The sequence below is a fragment of the Vidua chalybeata genome, chromosome 1, assembly GCF_026979565.1.
Source record: "Vidua chalybeata isolate OUT-0048 chromosome 1, bVidCha1 merged haplotype, whole genome shotgun sequence".
Classification (NCBI taxonomy): domain Eukaryota; kingdom Metazoa; phylum Chordata; class Aves; order Passeriformes; family Viduidae; genus Vidua; species Vidua chalybeata.
In genome coordinates this window covers 19,564,365-19,584,337 of record NC_071530.1, presented here as the reverse complement: position 1 = coordinate 19,584,337, position 19,973 = coordinate 19,564,365, and the positions used below count along the sequence as shown (strand labels likewise).

Here is a 19,973-nt window from a genome sequence, read left to right as displayed (position 1 = left end):
AACAGCCAGCATTGACAATTGACTGAGAGAACAGGATGTGAAATGAATAAAGTAGTATTTCTGAAGCATTTTAAAACCAGTTCTGGGAAGAAAAAGAAATAAAAACAAACCTGAAACCAAACAAAAATAAACAATTAGCCTCGAAACAGCAACAAAAGCTTAGCAAAAACCAATCAACCAACTAAACAAGGACCCCCAACAAAAAATCCCAAACAAAAACAAGCGTATAAAGAGGACTCAACATGTTTTTTGGAAGATTGAATCTGTCCATGTAGTTGCGTTAATTACATACAGCAGATTGTGAAGTTTTTTTTATTCATTGGTACCTGAACAGCAAACATATTCTCAGATATATCTAGAATGAAGTTCCACACAAGAGACAACTTTCATTTTCATTATACAATAATACAAAAGGTTTATCATTATGGTATTTTAAAACCAAGAAATCTACATGTTTATTTTTTTTTTCTCTCCTTTCTGGTACATTATACAATTCCTTCCATATTTTTTCAGATTAATGGTGGAAATATTGTAGAATATGTAGATTGGTTTAGGAGCTTGGTATAAAGCAAGTGCATTTGAATATGAAGTAGTCATGACTACAGGTTACTTGAATTCAATTTCTACATAAATTGTCCACCTGTTATTATGAAAATTATCCTTTTTATTGACTGTGAATGAGAAAAATACATAGCCCAGATTCTGGTGGTGTATTTACTAATTCAGTTGAGCTTTCTCCACTTAAATTCCAAATCTGTGTAATTTTACACAGATTATACTTTATCACTGTACTTTATCAATTTAACTGGAAATATCTTGCACCGCCTTTTTAATTCCACAGCTTCTTCTGATTATTTTTGCTTGTTTGCCCCTTGGACTCTAATCTGTCTCCTTTTATTTCACACTCTAACCTTACCAGATTGTTTAATGATTTGAAAGCAATGTGCCCATTTACTAAACTAAAAAAAGAAAATCACATATATTTTTACTGGTCTAATTTGGAAAATAATGACAAAAATTTAGAATGGGTTGTAATTTTAAGGGAGTTAAAAATATTTTTTTCCACTATTCTGTGGGGATTTAAGATACCTTTCAGTCCCTAACCAACTACAGCATTTGTGCATACAGTAAAGTACAGATAATTTGAAGATATTTCCCATACTTTATTATAATTTTATGTCAAAAAACCAAAATTTTTCCCCTAGTTATTCTCAAACATAGTAGTGAAATTAAAGCCCACAAATTCTTTGGATCAGTAGTTAGATGTGAGCCTGAATTGGGCCCATAACTGATTACAGCTCTAGAAACTGGCTGACAGAATGTGATTAATGTCATCTCAGAACATGATTAATGTCATCTAAGGTCCTTGGAGGTAGGGCATTGTCAGCCCTTGTTTTTCTGTTTCACAAAATTGTTCAACGTCTTCAAAACTTTCTTTAGCTATTGGGTCTCCACAGACTTGTTTCTGAGACAGGTGTCCCAGAGCAGGCATCCAAATAAGTATAAGGTCAGGAAAAAAGAATTTCAGTGCTGGCAGTTTGATGAGAGTCTCTGAGCAGCAGGTGAGGGCAGGTATTTATATCTACATTCATATATGAGCTGGTAATTCCTTTTGGCAATGAGTAACTGGGGTTTGGGAATAGCTTTTGTAACCAAACTGGTACAAAAATTGTAAGAGGAATTTCTGATACAAATTTATAAAGGAGAACCCTCTTAAAGAGCCCTTCTCTTTCAGTTTCTTTCTGCTGGGTGAACTAAGTAAAATCTGAGCTTTCTCAGGACCACCAGTGCTACTGTCACTATTAGCTCTCATTATGAGACATTTCTATATGTGTTACCTATTCCAGATTTAGAGCTGGCCTTTCCTTGGGTGAACTGAGAACATGAAAGCTCTAACTCTGCTCTGCATTCCAAGAACTAGATAAAAAGTTGCTCTTACTTGTCTGTAATGACTTTTTTTTCCTCATGCGTCTAAAAGTAGAGAAATTATGTCACAGTACAGAGGAGTCTTAGAAATATAGGATGTTTCTACAATTAAGTCTTGCAGCAGCAAAAGTGATCTGAAAAGGAATTTATACTTCACAGAATCTACTCCACTTTCATCTTCAGTGCAGTATACCTTTGCTGGGCATTTGAATTTTCTAGACATCCTGGGACAAAATTTCTATATGTGGTTAAGACTGAAGACAGTGTGGTTCTTTATTCTCCTTCTCTAACTGTAGGAAGCAAGATCTAACTCAAATGTTTATTAATTACATGCTTATCAGTAGTCACTTTGGACTGCATTTTACATTACTAGTTAGGAATTTAGGTTTTCAATATGATGTACCATAGACAAAGAAAAACATTATTTTGAACAAGATGTTTGTAAACTTTATTTGAAAGTTCAGTTTATACTTTGTGATTTACATAATGAAAGATTTCATTATGTAAAACTCACTGCACAGCTTCATTTTCATTCTTTGAATTTTTTTTTTTTGTTCTCAAACTTTTCAACAGATTATTACTTCCAAGTAAAATGCTATTTTAGCTTTCACAAGGTACCCAACTATCCCACGATGTGCCTGGATGCTGTTTAGTGTTAGGATAAACAAAGTTAATACACAAATAAGAGGTATAAAGACTGTTAACTGTCAAAATTTATTAAGCATTCTTGCTGTGCAAGGACCACAATTATTTTTTGCTGAAAAGTCAGATCAGCCCCTTGGTCCATCATCCAAGTTGAAGACAAGAGGTAATGAATGTGTTAAACACCTCTGCCTTGTCTCTGTCCCTGTTTGTGAGGAGACCATCCTCCTCCTGTAGTGGGTCGATTGCCATTAATATATTTGATGTCCCCCCACAGCTCTGCTCAGCTGAGCTTTTGCCGCACCATTTTTTTCCCTACAGTGGAAAGCAGCATCTCTGTATTTTCCCCATGTCACCTGCCCTTCCTGCTGCTGGCCATACACTTTCTTTTTGCCCTTTTTCCAAGGGAAGATTCCTGTCCAAGCAAGATGGCCTTCTGCTTCACCTGCTTGAGTTCTGACGTTTGGGAATTGCCTCTGTGCCCTTATTAGGAGATGATGTTTAAAAGGTGACCAGCACTGATGGGCCCCAGCATTTGCAAAAACAGTTTCCCAGGCAACCTTAATAACTAATTCCCTGAGCAGTCTGAGGTCTGCTCTCCTCAGGTCCAGAGCTGAGGCTTTGGCAGTTCTGTCCACAATATCCACTTTGCTCACAAGATCCACTCCAATGACAACCGGTAGATCAAGGAATTTGTTAAAGCTTCAAAACAAGATTGTGTAAAAGATTGTGTAAGAAATCTCTTGGCTTCTATTGGACTTAGAGATGAAGGTTTGGGCTAGGTAAATGTGAGGGGTTTAGGTAGTATTGTTTTTTGGGTTTCAGGAGTATTGGTACTCTTCTCTGTGTTTCCCTTAGCTTCCTTTCCAAGCAGAGGAAAGCTGAATGGCAGAGCATGCATGGTAAGTGCTGTGGAAATCCTGTGCGGTGGCATCAAACAATTTCATCAGGGTTGTTTTTCTAACCATGAACTGTTCTGCTCTTTCCATGTTCAGTCACTTGCCAAGCAGATGTGCTACTATTTGCTTACCTCAAAGAGTGCTGGTAAATGTGAACATGTGCTGAATGGCGGTGCAGTTAATAAAGTTATTAATGCTTTCAGGAATAAATGACTGCACTGGACTGGATTAACATTAAATGAGAAGAATAAAAAAAATTGTCTTAATTGTTCATCCTGGCTGGAAAAAAGATAAGGAAAAGAATTCTTTAATGACACTAGAAGACAGTGTAACAATATTACGGCATAACAGTGCCAAGAGTAATTCTTGTTGCTTTCAGAACCCCACCTTAAAGCACTTTTGCTGACTTTATAGGTGAAATTTTAGTCTTTTTCTTTCAATGTCTGAGAACAAGCATGTAGCTCAGAGGAAGGGAAAAGGTGAACATATTTGAAGCTATTTCTACAAGATACTGTGTGATTAAGGTGATTGTTGGTATCTTTCTCCTCCATCAAGCATAAGGCATTTTTCATTTTCCTGTTGACCTCTTCAGTGGAGGCTTAAATGTGTGTGGAAGGCTGTTCACGGCATCAATGACATCTTTTAATCATAATGTACTCTTCAGATGAAGGTGGTAAATACAGTAATCCTGAAATTTATTCCTGAGTAATGATAGATGAGAATTCATAGGGGTCATGACATTCAATTTAATCAGTTTTGGGCAGTTTTAGTTTCTCCTACACCTGACCCTTACTCACATATGTCTGAAAAGTTTTAATATAGCTGTGTTTAAGTGTTGTAATTTACCATACACATTCTGAGCAAATTATGTTTCTTGCAGCTCTTTCTCGCTTTAATCCCATCTGTACACAAGTAAGAATTCTCCAGAACAATTTCCTTTGTAGTTCACATTTGTATTGTTGAATATTGCTGCTGATTTAAGGGAAGAGGCTGACATTCATAAATAGTAGAGGTCCCCAGCTGATAATAGATGTATTTTTTGTTATCTTCCCCTCTGAATATTGAACAGTTATATGTCAAATTAAGGACATGACTGGGCCACCTCATAGTGCCTAACATGTTGAAGAAAATGCCATTTTCTGGAAAACATCTGAGATCTTGTGAACATATAATAGAAAGACTTTTTACTGCTTATTCTATGTGCTTTTGCATGCCTTTATTTGCCAGAGAAAGGTTTCTCAACATACTTTTGTTCATACTTTCAGTTCTGGAACCAATGTTGTTTCTCAGGTTCTGGGACTCCATGTCCACTGTCCTCTCTCACCAAGGTTAAATCTGGCCAGGACAGTGTCCTCTGGTCTCAGAGTCAGGGCTGTGACTCTAAATTAGAGCTGGTTGGTCAGGCTTTGAGTAGGATTTGAAGGAAGTGCTTTCCACCTGTCACATTTACTGAGCAGCTCTGGCAAGTTGTACAAAGGTGATTTATCACTGCACTGCAGCTTCACCTTCTACTATACAGCTTGGGGTGTGGTGGACAATATGAAATAGTCACATATTCCACTGCAGCCAGTGAAGGTGTCTCCCCTTCAGATTCAGTTATAACATCATAAAATGCTTCTAGTTCACTGTTTAACCAACTTTTAGTTTATCTCCTTGTAGAAATTCCCTTCTGACATACCTCAGCTATCCAGAGCTTGTGCAACCCATTTCTCATGCTCAAACTGTTCTGATTTATGGGTGTCTGCATTACTTCAAGCCATTCTTTAGATTCAATCTCCAGACTTTTCTCCCATCAGAAATGCAGCCAGTGAAACCACTGACCACAGCCTGCCCCCAGCTCCTGCAAATGCAGATGCCATGCCTTCTTCCACCCTCCAAACAATCAGATAGCAGTTGGACCATGAAGAGGTCACAGCTAAACCATCTTGGGTTCTTAGGTAGAGATGTCACCAGTTATGCCCCATTCCAGTCTCTCATAAAAGCAGTGTTACATTGATCTCCTCCAGGCAAGATGTCAGTCTATAGTTATTCAGCATTTTACATGAGCTTTAAGTTGTACTTCTAAAGGACATGCAGCAAATTTTTTGACATATTTTTAGGATTGTGGATCTGATACCCAGGGAATGTTTCTTTTTCTGTGTCTTTACTAAGGAACTCAGGCAGTAAATAGATTTCAATTTCATTTATTTGAGCCAGAATGTGGCAACCCAAAATTTTGTTCAATACAATTTTAGTTTGGATTTTTGCTAAGAGTAAACTCAAAAGTGTGAGTTAAGCTTTTCGCTTTAGTTAGTATTTAGGATTTTTCACTGTAGTAGATGCATATGATGAATATTGTTGTTTCTGGAAAAGCTTTGCTTAAAAACTAGATGTGAATTCCTTTTCTCTTAGTATTTCTTAGTATTTCCACCCTCAAGAAGACAGGTTATAAATTTCAACATGGCTTTGGAAAGAGGAGACTGTAAAAGAACTGATGTATACAGTTCCCATTAGGTGTGTGTCCTTTTACAACAGTTTTCCTTGCTTGTCCTTTTCTTTATGTTGGAGACATAGACCACCTGATTAGCACTGGAATAACAATATTAACATGGACTGTATATCTTCTTTCAGTTTTTTGGCAAGAAGCAAACCAGTCAATGCTATCTTTCAATGTATCTTTCAATGAATCCAGGCCTAGGTCTCCTAGGTCTCTTCTTATTCAGTATGAAGATTTAACACCTGAAGAGAGTAACAAAAAAATTCCTTTCAAGTTGCCCTACTAGCATATTTTATAGAATAAATAGGTGTAGAATTACTCAAGCAACATGGAAAGTATGCATTATTTCTGTTACTGAAGATAGTGTGCCAGCACTGTAAGAGCGGGGAGTTAAAAAGACCTTGTGCCTCCTTCTCTAATCAAAACTTATTCTTTTCATTTCTTGTGAATGCACATTCACGTGCATCTAAGCAATTGAAACTGAATCTTTTGATCTTTACAATACTGCTTTTAGCATTGCCCTGCTTATAGTATATGCAGTAAACTCATATGAAGAGGCACTGAGTAGCCCCTCTTGCATTCAGGTCAGAATTTCTAGTAGCCATAAATAAAGGAAAGCACCAGGTTATGACCCATTGAATGTGTCACAGATTTGCTATGTCTTAAAGAGTATTGAGTGACTGATAAAAATCAATACTTTTCTAATAACAAAGTACCAACAAACAAAACAAAGATTCTTCAGTGCTCTGTCATGGACAGAGACAATAATATTGACCAGCAATATCCTACCTTGCTGTTTATGTTTTTGGTTCTTTTTGGTTCTGAGGTTGAATATTACCAGATCTGATTACTGCAAGAGAATTCTCTTGTGTTTGTGTGTGGGAATGGTCAAGATAAGAAATTGATTGGGAAAATTTTGGTTGTTGGAGCTTTCGTCTGCTCTTTGTCGTGGCAGTAACTTAGACTAGTTACTTAGTAACAAGTAACTTAGTAAGTTACTTACTTTGTTAAGTAACTTAACAAAGTTAAGAGTTTCTTCTCAAAGTCCCTTTTGCAAATGAACTCAAGCTGTTGTTTTTCTAACTTTCAGTTGTTCAGAATGCAAATCAATATGTCAAAGTACTTGCAAGGCTTACAAAACCAAATGTTTGCACTCAATTCCAATTTGAGAAAATAAAGCCCTTTTCCTTCAGAAAAAAAAAAAAGCTGATATCCTATAATACTTTTAAACTCTTTTTTTTCCCTAACACCCCAACATCTGAAAGTCTTTAAAAATTCTCTTAATTTCTAAAGCTTTGCTTTTGAAATGAGATGCATTTTTCACATTCCTGCATTGACAAGTCAGTTTTACCATGTATTATCAACAGTGATGAAAGCATTTTCTCTGTGTCCTTGGGCTATAGTGATGAGATACTAGAGGAAAGATGTTCTTGTTAACAAAGTATTTTTTTTTAAGGACACATAGATTTCAGTCATACGGTAATGTCAACTCAGAGCAAGAAGGATAATGGAGTAATTTTTACCAGGAAAAACTCAGAGATCTAAATTATCCAGAGAGCCCCTATCCCTGGGATGTCACACTCTTAGTCTGCTGATTAATTACTCTGGCCTCTATACCAGACTATGGTTCTACAGGAGCTCTAGCTTTGATTTAGAAGAAGGTATGCTTGTACCATGTGAATGTAAATAAAATCTTTTGAAAATATTTTGAAGCAGCTCTAGATTTTCACACCTATTGATGGGTTATTCCAATAATTGTAAACTATCTCATTCATTTGATTTGGTTTTGATTTGGAAAACATCCATGCTGATGCTATTAAATATAATATGTTTAAGAAGGTTAACAACTTATTAAATTTAACAATTTTGAAATAATCACAATTAGAACATAATCTGGCCACTTCTGGAAAGGATAATAAAAATATTTTTATAAATACATTAATAGCAAAATGAGTGGCAAGAAAAACCTCCATTCCTTATTGGATGCAGGGGGGCAGATGAGGAAAAGTCTGAATACTTGAGACCTTCTTTGTCTCAGTTTTCAAAAATAAGACAGATTGTCCTCAAAAAAAAATTATTTTCTCCCTTGATGTTTGCAGGTACATTTTTTTTTTTCAGAATATATTTAAGGAAAACACCCTTATAAAATAAGGAGATTAATCCTTCTCCTAAAACATGTTTAAAAATATAAATGTTTTACCTGTTGATTTTGCTCTGGGTATATGAACAAGAGGATTATTAACTGGTGCAGCTGTTTTCCTCTGTTGTATAAATCCTCCTCAAGTCAAAGATTATTTATCTGAAGGATACATATAATGATGAGATACAAGATATTTATCTGAAAGGGGCTCTAACAGCCCCTAAGGCTCTACTGCAGCCTAATGTATCTATGCAGTTACCACATAGGACAAAAAGTCTACCCACAAATAATCTTCTAGAAACACTGATTGGAGAAAAGGTTTACTGAACCCTGTTAAGGAGAAGTTCCTCTCAAATAAATACCTCTCTCGTACACAGCAATCTATATAACAGAGTGTTTGAACAATTAAGATTAAGAAAAAGTAGGGAAGAAAGGAAGAAAGCTCTAAAAAAATTCCTTTTCATGTAGGTTCGTGGCTGTTTTCTGGGAGGAGGGAAGGTTGTTTGTTTGGTGAAGTTTCTTTTTCCCTACAGTTTTAAAGCCTTAGAAATGTCAGTTAAAGAGAAGCTATACTATGGAAGTACATCCAGAAGCAAGTCACGTTACAGACTCAGGCAGTGTAATATCATTCATTACACATGCTTGGAAAGATTCATTCATGCCAGGATTCAAGACGGATTTTTTTGTTTTTCCTGAGGAAACAAAGACTTCCACTTTTCAACTCTGCTTTTTTTTTTAACTTGAAATTGGAAATAATGCTACAAAGGGACCTCAAAATTCAATAGTTATTGAAATTCTTGATCATTGAACTGCAAGGGAAAATATTTTAAGGCATGAAATGATCCTGAAATTTAAATTCCTAGTTTGCTGACAAAAAAAAAGTTTTGCTAAATTCGTACTGCAATCACTTAAAAGAAAGGTAGGATTATAATAACTAGTTACTAAAATATATATGTCACTTAAATTAGGCAGCAATTTTATAATAAATCTCTGTCACCCTTTGGGATACAACGCAGATAACTGAAATTCTGAAGAAGATTGATAGAAGCTTCTGATGGACACGGACTGGTTCATCAATGCTATTGCACTATTCCTTTGACCAGGACCATTTTCAGAGATCGTGTACTAATAAAAATCCCACTGATGCTTTTAGAAACATTTAGCTGTGAACTTCAAACAAGTCTTTTTCTTCTGGTCAGAGATTATCCATTTTTCTTGTCTCCAGATTTGGAGATCTTTGCCTGATGTTCTTGACTTTCAAAGTCAGTATCAGATTTTTATTCTTACTTGCTTCATTTTGATCAGGAACTTTTTCTTCCTTTCTCTAAGCAATTGTTAAAAGCCAAATTGTACACAGTCTTTTGGAGCAAACCTGGTACATATTTTTATGTTGCTAAGAAATTAGGAATTAAAAATTAATATTTTCCCTGGAAATCTTGCTAGGTATTTCTAAAATATTCCAATATATATTTGTATTTTAAATTTATGTTAATAAGAATTGAATTAGGAGGATTTTAACTTGAAGAGGAGAGGTTAACACTTGTTTTCTTTAGCTGATATCTAGAAATAAAGTGACTTGTTTTCACTTTAACAAAAACCTCCAGCAAAGGGTTCTAACAATGTTTTTTCACTTTGGAGTATTTGTAATTTAGAGTCTGTCTGAAACAAATGCCATGGGATGGAGGTTGCCAACATGACAACAGAAAACCCCATCTCTTATCCTCTTTTTACTAATAAATCTTTTTTTCAGACCTCTTGATAAAATCCAGCCTTATGTGAATATCCTTTAGCTGCTTTAAGTTAATACAGTGGTAATGGAAACAAGTTTCTAGCACCATGTGATTTTCAGTATCAATTAACTCAGATTCTCCCTGTACTTCTGCAACTTTAGACATGTACATAGCTCATATATCCATACTTCTATTTTTAAGTAAAATTATTCTTGTTCATTTATTTCTGACACAGCAGAATGTACAAAGTAAATGGGAAGGGGTCAATTTCAGAATGTTGTGTTTCACTTGATTACAGAATGTACTAAAGCTGAGAGTCCTGCAGAAAGTGATCTGAAATGAAAACATGAAACTTGGAAATAGATCCTGTGTCTGAGTCCTACAATCCTTAGGCTGTACAATAGTAGAATTAGCCCTCAATAATGGCAGGAAGACTGCACAAAAAAGACACCGTCAACCTACTGAACTCATAAAAAAAAAATCCATTAAAAGGCAAACCTCTGTAGTTAAAACAGAAAAGTTTTTTCTTTCAAATTAGGGCTCCTAAAGTAGGTTCAACTTTGCAGCTAAGATAAAATGATTTAATCCAACACCACATGAAAGGAGAATGCCAGCAATTAAGTCAGACTAGAAAGCTTTGTTAGTGATGGAATGCCTGGCTGGAGCTTGCCCTCTGAGGCTTTACAAGGGAAACAGTCATTTATTTAGGCAATCACTTGACAAAATACAAAAGAAATAAACTGATAATGGATTGGTACTTCAGAGGAACCAAAGGCTTTTAATAAAACTGTTCTGGACCACCCTCCTCCTCCTAAATATTAAGCTTTCTGAAATGTAACCTTCCAGTAACCTTGCTGGGATGGACGGCTCTGTGATTCACCAGGACACCCTCATTCTTCTCTTTTCAGGCTCCTGCTCACATGGCCATAGGCAGTGCCAGAATGGCAAGTGTTACAGACCAGAACAAAGCTGTGATTTTGAAGACAACTGTGGGGATAATACAGACGAGAGTGAATGCGGAACTTCCTGCACCTTTGAGAATGGCAGATGTGGCTGGCAGAATTCCCTGGCTGACAATTTTCACTGGGTGCTGGGGGTCAGCTCGCCTCAAAGTCTTAGACCTCCCGGGGACCACACGCTTGGAAATAGAGCTGGTATGTTGTTAGTTCACAAGTAAGGGATAATTGTCTTCATGAAATGTCTCGTAACTCCATGGGCAGCAGAGGAGTTCTAAAATTTCTAATCAGGGTGTCATTTTTAATGAATTAGATGTCTTACAATATAAAAATACTAACTACCATTGTACAATAATTTTAATTTAGGAAAATTGAATCTTAGTTGTTTCTGATATGAGTCAGGCAAGATAGTTTGATATTTGGTCTGGCTGCAATTTGCAAAGGTGAGTTATCTTAGCTCTGAAATCTACTGGGTCCCACTCCTCCAGAGCTTGAGGTCATTTTCAGGAAGCTTACAGTTTCCCCTAGTTCATACTATTCATACTGTAATTTTAGATAATGTTAAATAAGTAAATTTTAAAAAAAAACAAAGCTCCTTTGTTAGTGCATGTCCTGGTTTGTTTTGGCCAAAGCATTCAGTTATCTGCTCTTGTTCTTGCTACAAGCTCTTTGACTTCATACTTTGCTTTTGAAGGTCCTATAGTTCAGACAAAGACGTTACCACAGCTGAGCTCAGAACTGATCTTAAAGTGAAATATTCACAGCAGAGTTGCACAAAGGCATGATAGTAGTCACTGAATGTTTACACAAACTGCTGAAGGACAAAACCCAATAAACTTCAGAATATGTAGGAAAAAGATTCATTTGCATTGTCAGTAATATAAAAAGTATTATCACAAATACACCACTATACTTGTTAAATATATGCTTGACCTCAGAGAAAAAGCATATTTCTTATCCCATAACACCATGGCAAATATCTATGGTCATATCTGAGCCAGGGAAGTGTCAAAGTTAGAATGAGCCCATTTGTTTCTGCATTATCTAGTGAAGTATAATTTTTTTTTGCCTAATTCATATACAAACATTAGTAGATGTGCAATTATAATTTTTGTGCTATTTATAATACATTTGTGTTTATTTCAAATACACATTTCTTATTTGTACAAAGGAAAGAAATGAATTTGAAAACTTGGGAGAATTTTTATGCTTCTGATTAAAAATAAAGATGGAAGACTCAAGGACCATATCAGTGCTGAAAAATATTAACTCTAGGCATCTAATTTTGCAATTTCTTCTGACTAAATAATTTATATGTTCATTAATATTCAAACAGAGTAAAAATGACCAAAGGTAATATGAACCGTTAGAGATACCTAGTGATTTATACATGCATATTTTTTTTTCCTGCTTCATAAGTTTTTATATAGCATGACTTGCTATTTTGAAGATTACCTTTCAGGAGACTTTATCCTGAAATTTATCATGATGTGGCTATTGTGTGATGTGTTGTCAGAATTGCAACTACTACAGTTCAGCAGCGACATGTAATCAAGGTAGCCAGAAATCATGGAAGAGTTCCCAGTCTTCTACACAAGTCCATCCAAAACTTAAACTTCTACCAGCAATTTATTTCTGATATAAGAAGTGCACAAGGAATGGGAACTGGTCATTTTTTCTCCTGAGCTGAGGTTGACTAGTATGAGACTTATGAGGGAAGTGTTCTTCATATGTCCCTGCATTTACTTTACTGAGTTTTGGAATCTAATTTGAAAATGTAAAACATTTTTTCAGTAATACATCATTTAATTTCAGGACATTTCCTATATCTTGAGGCCACTGCAATGAGCCTAATAAATGAAAAAGCCCATGTGAAGAGTTCCATATGGAAAGAATCAAGTGGGACTTGTGTGATGAGCTTCTGGTACTTCAGGTCATCAAAAGCCATGGGACATATTCAGGTTCTGATTAAGGTAACAAAAAAACCCTTTTCTTTTGAGTATATTATACCTGTAAGGGTGTTCGTGCTCCTGCAGAGTACCTCAGCTCTGTGACATTCTGTTGTTTAGCTGACAGACTGGGAGAGCTCCCACGCACCTCCTGGTTCTGTGCTGGTTTTTATTACTCCAGTCTCTTAAAAATGCTTTTAGCATTTCTCTTCCAAGAGAAGCCATCTGAAAAGCCAAACAAAATCTTTTCAAATCCTCTTTGTATCTTCCCCTCTTCACATATAGTACCTTTCTCTTTGATTTTTTCCATGTGAAGCTATTTTCATATTTTGCTGACATCCTGTATCAGTATACAGCCCTATTGTTCTGATGGGATGACACAAAAAAAACCAAAATTGCTAACATTTACAAAGTGAGAATAAAATGCAAAAATATGACTGCATTAAATATTTTTATATAAACGGGTACAGAGTAGAATCAATTTTATTTAGAAATATTGTTTTCTTCACTAAATGTGAGATGACCAAAAAAGTATTTACAAATACTGTCTAGTTATTCATTTGTAATGAAAACTGAGACATTTGTAAAAAATTGGCTGTTCCTTTGCTGTTCATTATAAAGGATTAAATGCCTGTAAAAACTTTTTTAAAATCGTAATATGGTTCAGACTAGAAATTAATTCTTATGTAGAAATTAATAATCAACGTTCTTCAGACACAGTGACCAAATACGTGTTTGTGCTTACTTCTATCTGTGCATCTCTTCTGAATATTATTCAAGTATTATTCATTTATTCAAGTATAAATCATGGTGCAATTTATTTGCCATGTGTCTATTAACTTCCCTTCCTGCAATATCTCTAATAATGTCTTGGTGAACTGCATTAAAGTTTCTGTTTTATTTCCAATGCATATGTTGCCTGACTTAACTTTAAATGATAAATTATATTTTTTTCCTTGAAAACAAATTACTTAAAATTATTTCTCCAGTATTCTGGATGATATAAAAATAATTTAAAAGCCTGAAAGATAAAAGACTTCAATAGATTTTAGTACCTAGAGATACAGCCTGAAATATGTCTGCCTGAAATATAAAAAACAATGAGCCATTTGACAGATATCAGGAGATTTTTTTCATTAATTAGTCCAAACACCTACAAATAACAACAGACCACTCATCAAGTAACTGTATAGTTATTAAGATGTTTTTATACAGCTATTTCTCCCAGAAAGGTTCAAATTTATAAAGGAGGAAAAATTATTCCATCATTGTGCCTGGGATTTTTTGCAGGTCAGCTTAACTTCGTCTACTATGCAGTTATAAGGACCCATAGGTCCATATTTTAATTGGAGTTCCTATTTAGCAGTGTCTGTAGGAATATGATCTAATTAAACAACACATATCATGGGAAGTCATACTCAAGCTTCTCCTGCTGGTTCAAACTGCAATACCTCCATATTTCCATCCAGATTGAGTATCCCTTGATTTAAAGTGAAGCTAATGTCAGTGAAATCAGACCTCTGGGTAGTGATTAGCTGAAAATGAAAGATGATGAGATGATCTGGGAAGGTAATTACCATCTCAAGTTTAAAAACTCAGCAAACTGTGTCTGGCTAAAGTCATTCCATCCATTCAAAGTTTAACTGAGAGTGAAGACTGTATATACAATGGAACAGGGATGAAAAATAAGATGAGGAAATATTTATAGAGGCAGAATGAGGAAAAATGTTCTCTTCTTATGGAATTACCACAGTGGAACAAAAATGGTAAGCAAAGGTAAAAAGCCATTTTTAGAAAAATCATAGTTCATGGTATGCACCAATTTATTTTCTTAACTATGCGTTGCTTGTCCACTTTCAGGAAGTCTAAGCATATTATGTATCACACTACTAAAGTGTTATCTCAGATTATGAGATAAACAACAACTAGAAATAAAACTAAAAGATTATAAAAGGGTACTATAGCCAAGCATGAACCTCTTTTGTTAAAGTTTGAAGCTGGAGAAAACACATTTTCCTAATGGAATTTCTCTGAAGCTACTGTTGTTTTGATTTTTTCCTCTTGAAATTGTACTACATATTCTTTGAGGAAAACCATCTGTGTATGGAATAATAATAATCCAGTCCAAGTAATGGGCTGTTGAATTAGCTGCAAACATATAGTATTCTTGAAATTGACCCCTTCAACATTTATGTAAACAAAATATATTGACAATGTAGCTATTTATGAAGACTGAAATACCAAACTCAGCACTCATCTGAATTCAAATTACAAAGATTTGATAGCAGTGCAAAAGCAAACAAAATATTCCCCAAAGAGATCTGGATATAACTAATCAAAACTTTTTCCAGTGACATTTTGAGACATTCTAGTCTTGACTGTGGCAGCTGTAAGAGAATATCATCCATTGAAGGAAATATTTCAAAGTTCAGGTGCAGCATGTTCACTGTGCCTGTCTTAGTGTTGATGGTGGGGCACCTCATCAGCATTCTGTTTATTTAATGAGTCAGAAGAAACTGTGTATTTTTAAACATGCTTATAGAGAGGCAAGCAAGAATTATTAGGTGAAAGCGAGAATACATTTCATTATTCTGTTGATCTAAAATAAGCCACTTAAGTTGTCCCTGCAATAAAAAAAAAAGAATCAGAAGAAAAACAGCAAGAAAGGATAAAAGCATTTGTTGAAAATAATTTTTGTGGTATCAATGTCAGTTGCTTTTCCATATAGACATTTTAATTTAAGAAGATAATTTAGGATCTAGTACAGTTAGGGGAAGATTCTTTCAAAGATTTGAAACAAGCATCCAGAAACAAATATGCAGATGAATAAGGAAGGTGAAACCTGTCATGAGTAACTTCCTCTGCTGGCAATAACAAGGCCAATACGCACAGGATCTCATTAGGAAGTTCCAGTGGACCTTACCCAGGCATTTAATTCCATCCAGTTAAAAATCAGCAAAGACATAAAGACATTCAAGAAAACAAGAAGTCCTGACGAGCTCATGGCAAGTCGGGCCCCTTTTATACTGCGGCAGCAGCCTAGCCTAGCCTAGCCTAACCTAACCTAACCTAACCTAACCAGCAACCCAACCTAACCTAACCAGCAAACCAACCTAACCTAACCAGCAACCCAACCTAACCTAACCAGCAAACCAACCTAACCTAACCAGCAAACCAACCTAACTTAACCAGCAGCCTAACCTAACCAGGACAGCAGGCAGGTGGAACCAACATCCAGCCTCCTTCACCCAGCTGCTCCAGGCTTCTGCACACAGACCCTTTACCTGGCTGCTGCTTCTCAGCAAAAGCTGGGACCCCCACAGTTGTTCTCCTGGCATTGTTATTGCTTTTAACCAGCCCAGTGTAGAGAAGAGAGGGCTGGTTGTGTAGAAATACTTGGTTTAGCAGGTGCCACATCTCAGGTATAGATGACTCTCAGTGGATTTTCTAATTCCCTGGTTAGTTTTAGTGGAGCTAAATTTTGCTATCCCAGGCTGTGGACATGAAAATCTTCAGCACGGGTTCTGCAGATGCCAGCTGGTATATTCTGGACATTTGTATTTGTAGGATCGAGTAGCTTAAAATCACATTTTCGCGGATCAATATAATTGACCCTACTTCTATAGGAAGTCACTCAAGAATAAGGCTTAAGGAAACTGGTTATTCTACCTCACAGCATAAAATAGAATGTGTATTTCTACATTGATTCTTCTCACTGACTGCATGAAAAACAATCAATCCCTCACATTAATGTAGAAGACTGCATTGGATTCAGGTAGCCTCAAAGCAGATTACTTGACCTCCATGAAACTAGAGGGAAAAATTAAGTTTTCCGAGATTTGCTTGAATGCTTTACTTAAGAGTTTGCTGAAATCATGTTCCAAAAAATTGTAGACTATCTGTAGATTTAACAAACATAGACATGAGGTTTATTTTGTAGACAAAATTAAGGTATTAGCAAAATTCTTTAAAACTAATAGCAAAGAGTAAATTTTCCTAGTATTTAGTTCCACATAGCTCCATAGTGGTAATAGCCTTTATTTAATGAGTATCTACACCTCTGAAAAGGACACAGTTTTAAACTATTTACTCCCATTACTGACCTGTGAACTGCTATTAAAACTTGTAGTTGAGTCAATGAAATGTCATCTGACTAATGAGTGAGAATAACAGAATATTAGTCCCAAGAGTTCTGAAGGAAATCAGTGGAGATACGGTGAAATACAGTATTACTTGTCAAGAGTAACTTTTATGGCATCTTTACTTCCCAGGGAAAGAAAATTTTTATTTCCTGATTCTCAAACAGCACTTATCTTTTTAGACATCCTTTCAAACAGTGTTGTTTTATGCCCAATTTTGACACAATGACATAAGCATATTTCCAAGCAAATTGAGAATAAGAGACTGATTAAATAGAAATAAATCAGTTTTCATTGAAAGCATAATTTTTCAAAAAGAGTTTACATAGAAAATACAAACATTCCACCAAGTCACAAGCAGTGTGTCTCAGAGCTAGTACCACTCTTCCAATTTCTACCCCAGCCTGGCACCAAATAGCATAATGTGGCATAGATAACAAATGCACTTTCAGTCTCCTCCAGACTGCACAGCTCCCTAGTGTTGTTTCACTGAACCCATTCTTCAAGTCAGAGATCTCTGGGAGTGATTTACTTTATTGATTTGTCATCTTATAATCTCATAGAGTGCTATCACATTGCTGCTTTTTAGCATATGAGACTGAAGTAACTTCTGGGATCTTTGATCTTTTCTAGCACTTTTCAGGGCACACATTCAGCAGTGAAAGTTGTGGTACAAATGGATCTCAGGGCAGAGTTCTTTGAAGGATCATAGAGCTGCTGTTTAATGGTTTTTACTGCAGCAACAGACATCAGAATCAGATCTTTTTATAATAACTGTGAAAAAGGCATAGGACTTCGTCTGAACAATAGCCTCTGAGGTATAGCCTTGGGCTTTGAGCATTTTCCACACTTCTTCTTCTAAAGAACTCAGAAATTTAATTAAACTTTTTTTTTTTGAGATAATAAATAATGCAACATGTAACCTTGTGCCTGCTGATACCTTTTACAAAGCATAAAACATTGATCAGATCTAAAATCCCAATACAGTATCTAATTTTCCTGATCAACAACCCCACTTGGAAAAGTTTCCAAATTTCTTAGAAATGTTCTAAGAAAAAACCTGAACATTTCTAAGAGTTCCAATTGACCTCAGAAAAGGTGGAAGATCTTTCTTTTGTTTTTCTTTTTTCCTTCTCATCACTTTTTACATCCCGAAAGCCTCTTCAGTCTGCCACTGAGAAAAGCGTCTTTCTTTTTTTTCAAATAAATACTGAACTGAGCAGATGTTATACTGTGAAACTTCATCAGATGTAGCACTAGCACTCATAGTGCAGAATGTTAATCTGTTACAGGTTTTGTATTCCTTTAATGTAACTTTTATTTTTAATTCACAGATAAGTTTTAGTATTGTGAAGATCAAGATAGTCCTTGATCTTTGGCAGGCTTGCAGTACCAAGTTGTAGTGTGAGTAAAATTACTTTAATTAATCAATAAGGGTTCTTAACACAAGAGTCTAATTTTTATCCTTGCAGATTTTTTTTTCTTTTTCTGACCTTCAGCTTTGAATTCTCATTAGCTTCAGGAAGAAAAATCAAACCAAACCAAATGAACAACAACAGAAAAAACCAAAAGCCAACCAACCAACCAAACAAAAACAAAAAAAAAAACCCACAAACCAAAACATGAAAACAACAACAAAAAAACCCTTTCAGTCAAACAAAAAATGTCAAAACCACCCCAAATCAGCTGTGTTTCTGTACTTGCCATAATTTATTCCACAAAGATGGGAGGATCTGATTCTGGTAATTTCCTGTGAGAGTCAGACTAGGAATTTTTAAGTGCACATATTTATGACTGCAGTAATCTCTAAGTGTATTTGTTTGTAGGTTGATTCCATAGCATTAGGTAGAATTGTCTTATCATTGCATGCACTAACATGCAAGAGCGTTGTAGAGAGCAGCTATTATTTGCAGCAGAGAATAATAGTGTCAATGCAGGGGGAGCTTTGAGAGACACCAGTTTCTTCCCACCATCTCACTATGCAAACAAAACCTTCCATAACACAGCAACTTCATGGTGCTTGCTGGTGAAAGGGTCATTGCCGCTCAGAGATTAATTTCCTGCCCACTTGTGGAAATCCCATAGTCCATTCACAGCAGTTTCTCATCTTTGTAGACTTAAATTCTTCCAATAGGTCTTTCTTTTCAGTCATACTCTTCAGGTTTCCAGCTTCCCTCAGCACTTCCCCATGTCCTCATTCTTTCGTGTCTTGCTTCTGCAAGGTTTACCAGGCCATATCTGCAATTAAAAAAGATCAGGGAGCTCAAATAAGGAATTTTAAACTGATTTTAAAACTGAAGAAACCATGTTAACATGATTTTCTGTTTAAATTAATGTAGTTGTGAGAGATGACACAGTAATACTATTAAAATCAGGAGTTACAGACTATTTGCATTAAATCTGGAATATGTGGGTGTAATTGTGTGGTCTGCAGGCTATATTTGATTTTGCCTTCAGCAGGAGCACTACAAGTAGAAGATGAACACTACAAATTGTATTTCTTAGCTCCCATATACCAGATTTGTAGAGGGCATTAATCTGTGTTCCTAGTTTTTCTTTGGCTCCAGTGGTTTAGGTGATGTGGAAAATTGGTGGGATTTTTTGTTTATGTGTTTGTTTTTTTAATAAATAAAAAAAAGTACAGATCTTACAAAATTGGAATTAAAAAATAAGGAGAATTGTTTAATGTTAACTGTAATGCTGGGCTGTAATGTGAACCAGGAATAACTGGGTTTGATCAAAATATGAGCATTTTCTTAGCAGAATTGGGGGCTTGTTTTTTAAAGAGGGTGAGCATACCACAAAAGCCCACCAAACCTACCAAACAAACAAAAAACCACTAAGCCTTTGAGACTGTGTCTATCAAAACATGATGTAGACGCTTTTCAGATTTTCATACTAAATGAATACTATGAGCCAAACTTTTTTGCTTAATTTTCAAATTCATACAAGAGAGAAAAAAATTCTAATAATGGAAAGCATTCTTGTTTGTTGGATAGCAGTCATTGAATATAAATACAATGACATATTATAAACTTGTTTTAATTCTAACACTTAGATTAAGAAAATAACTGAAGGGTGGTGAATAAAAAAGTGCAAGTAACTTTATATTTATT

The 19,973-nt window shown here is 35.5% G+C and overlaps 1 protein-coding gene across 1 annotated transcript in view; it reads left to right on the top strand.

Moving 5' to 3' along the window:
- MALRD1 (MAM and LDL receptor class A domain containing 1) overlaps positions 1 to 19,973 on the top strand; it is a 232,774-nt gene that overhangs the window by 106,419 nt on the left and 106,382 nt on the right. Inside the window, exons 26-27 of the mRNA XM_053963779.1 lie at positions 10,722 to 10,967; positions 12,585 to 12,742. Coding sequence (XP_053819754.1) covers positions 10,722 to 10,967; positions 12,585 to 12,742 — 404 coding nt within the window. The remainder of the gene's footprint in view (positions 1 to 10,721; positions 10,968 to 12,584; positions 12,743 to 19,973) is intronic.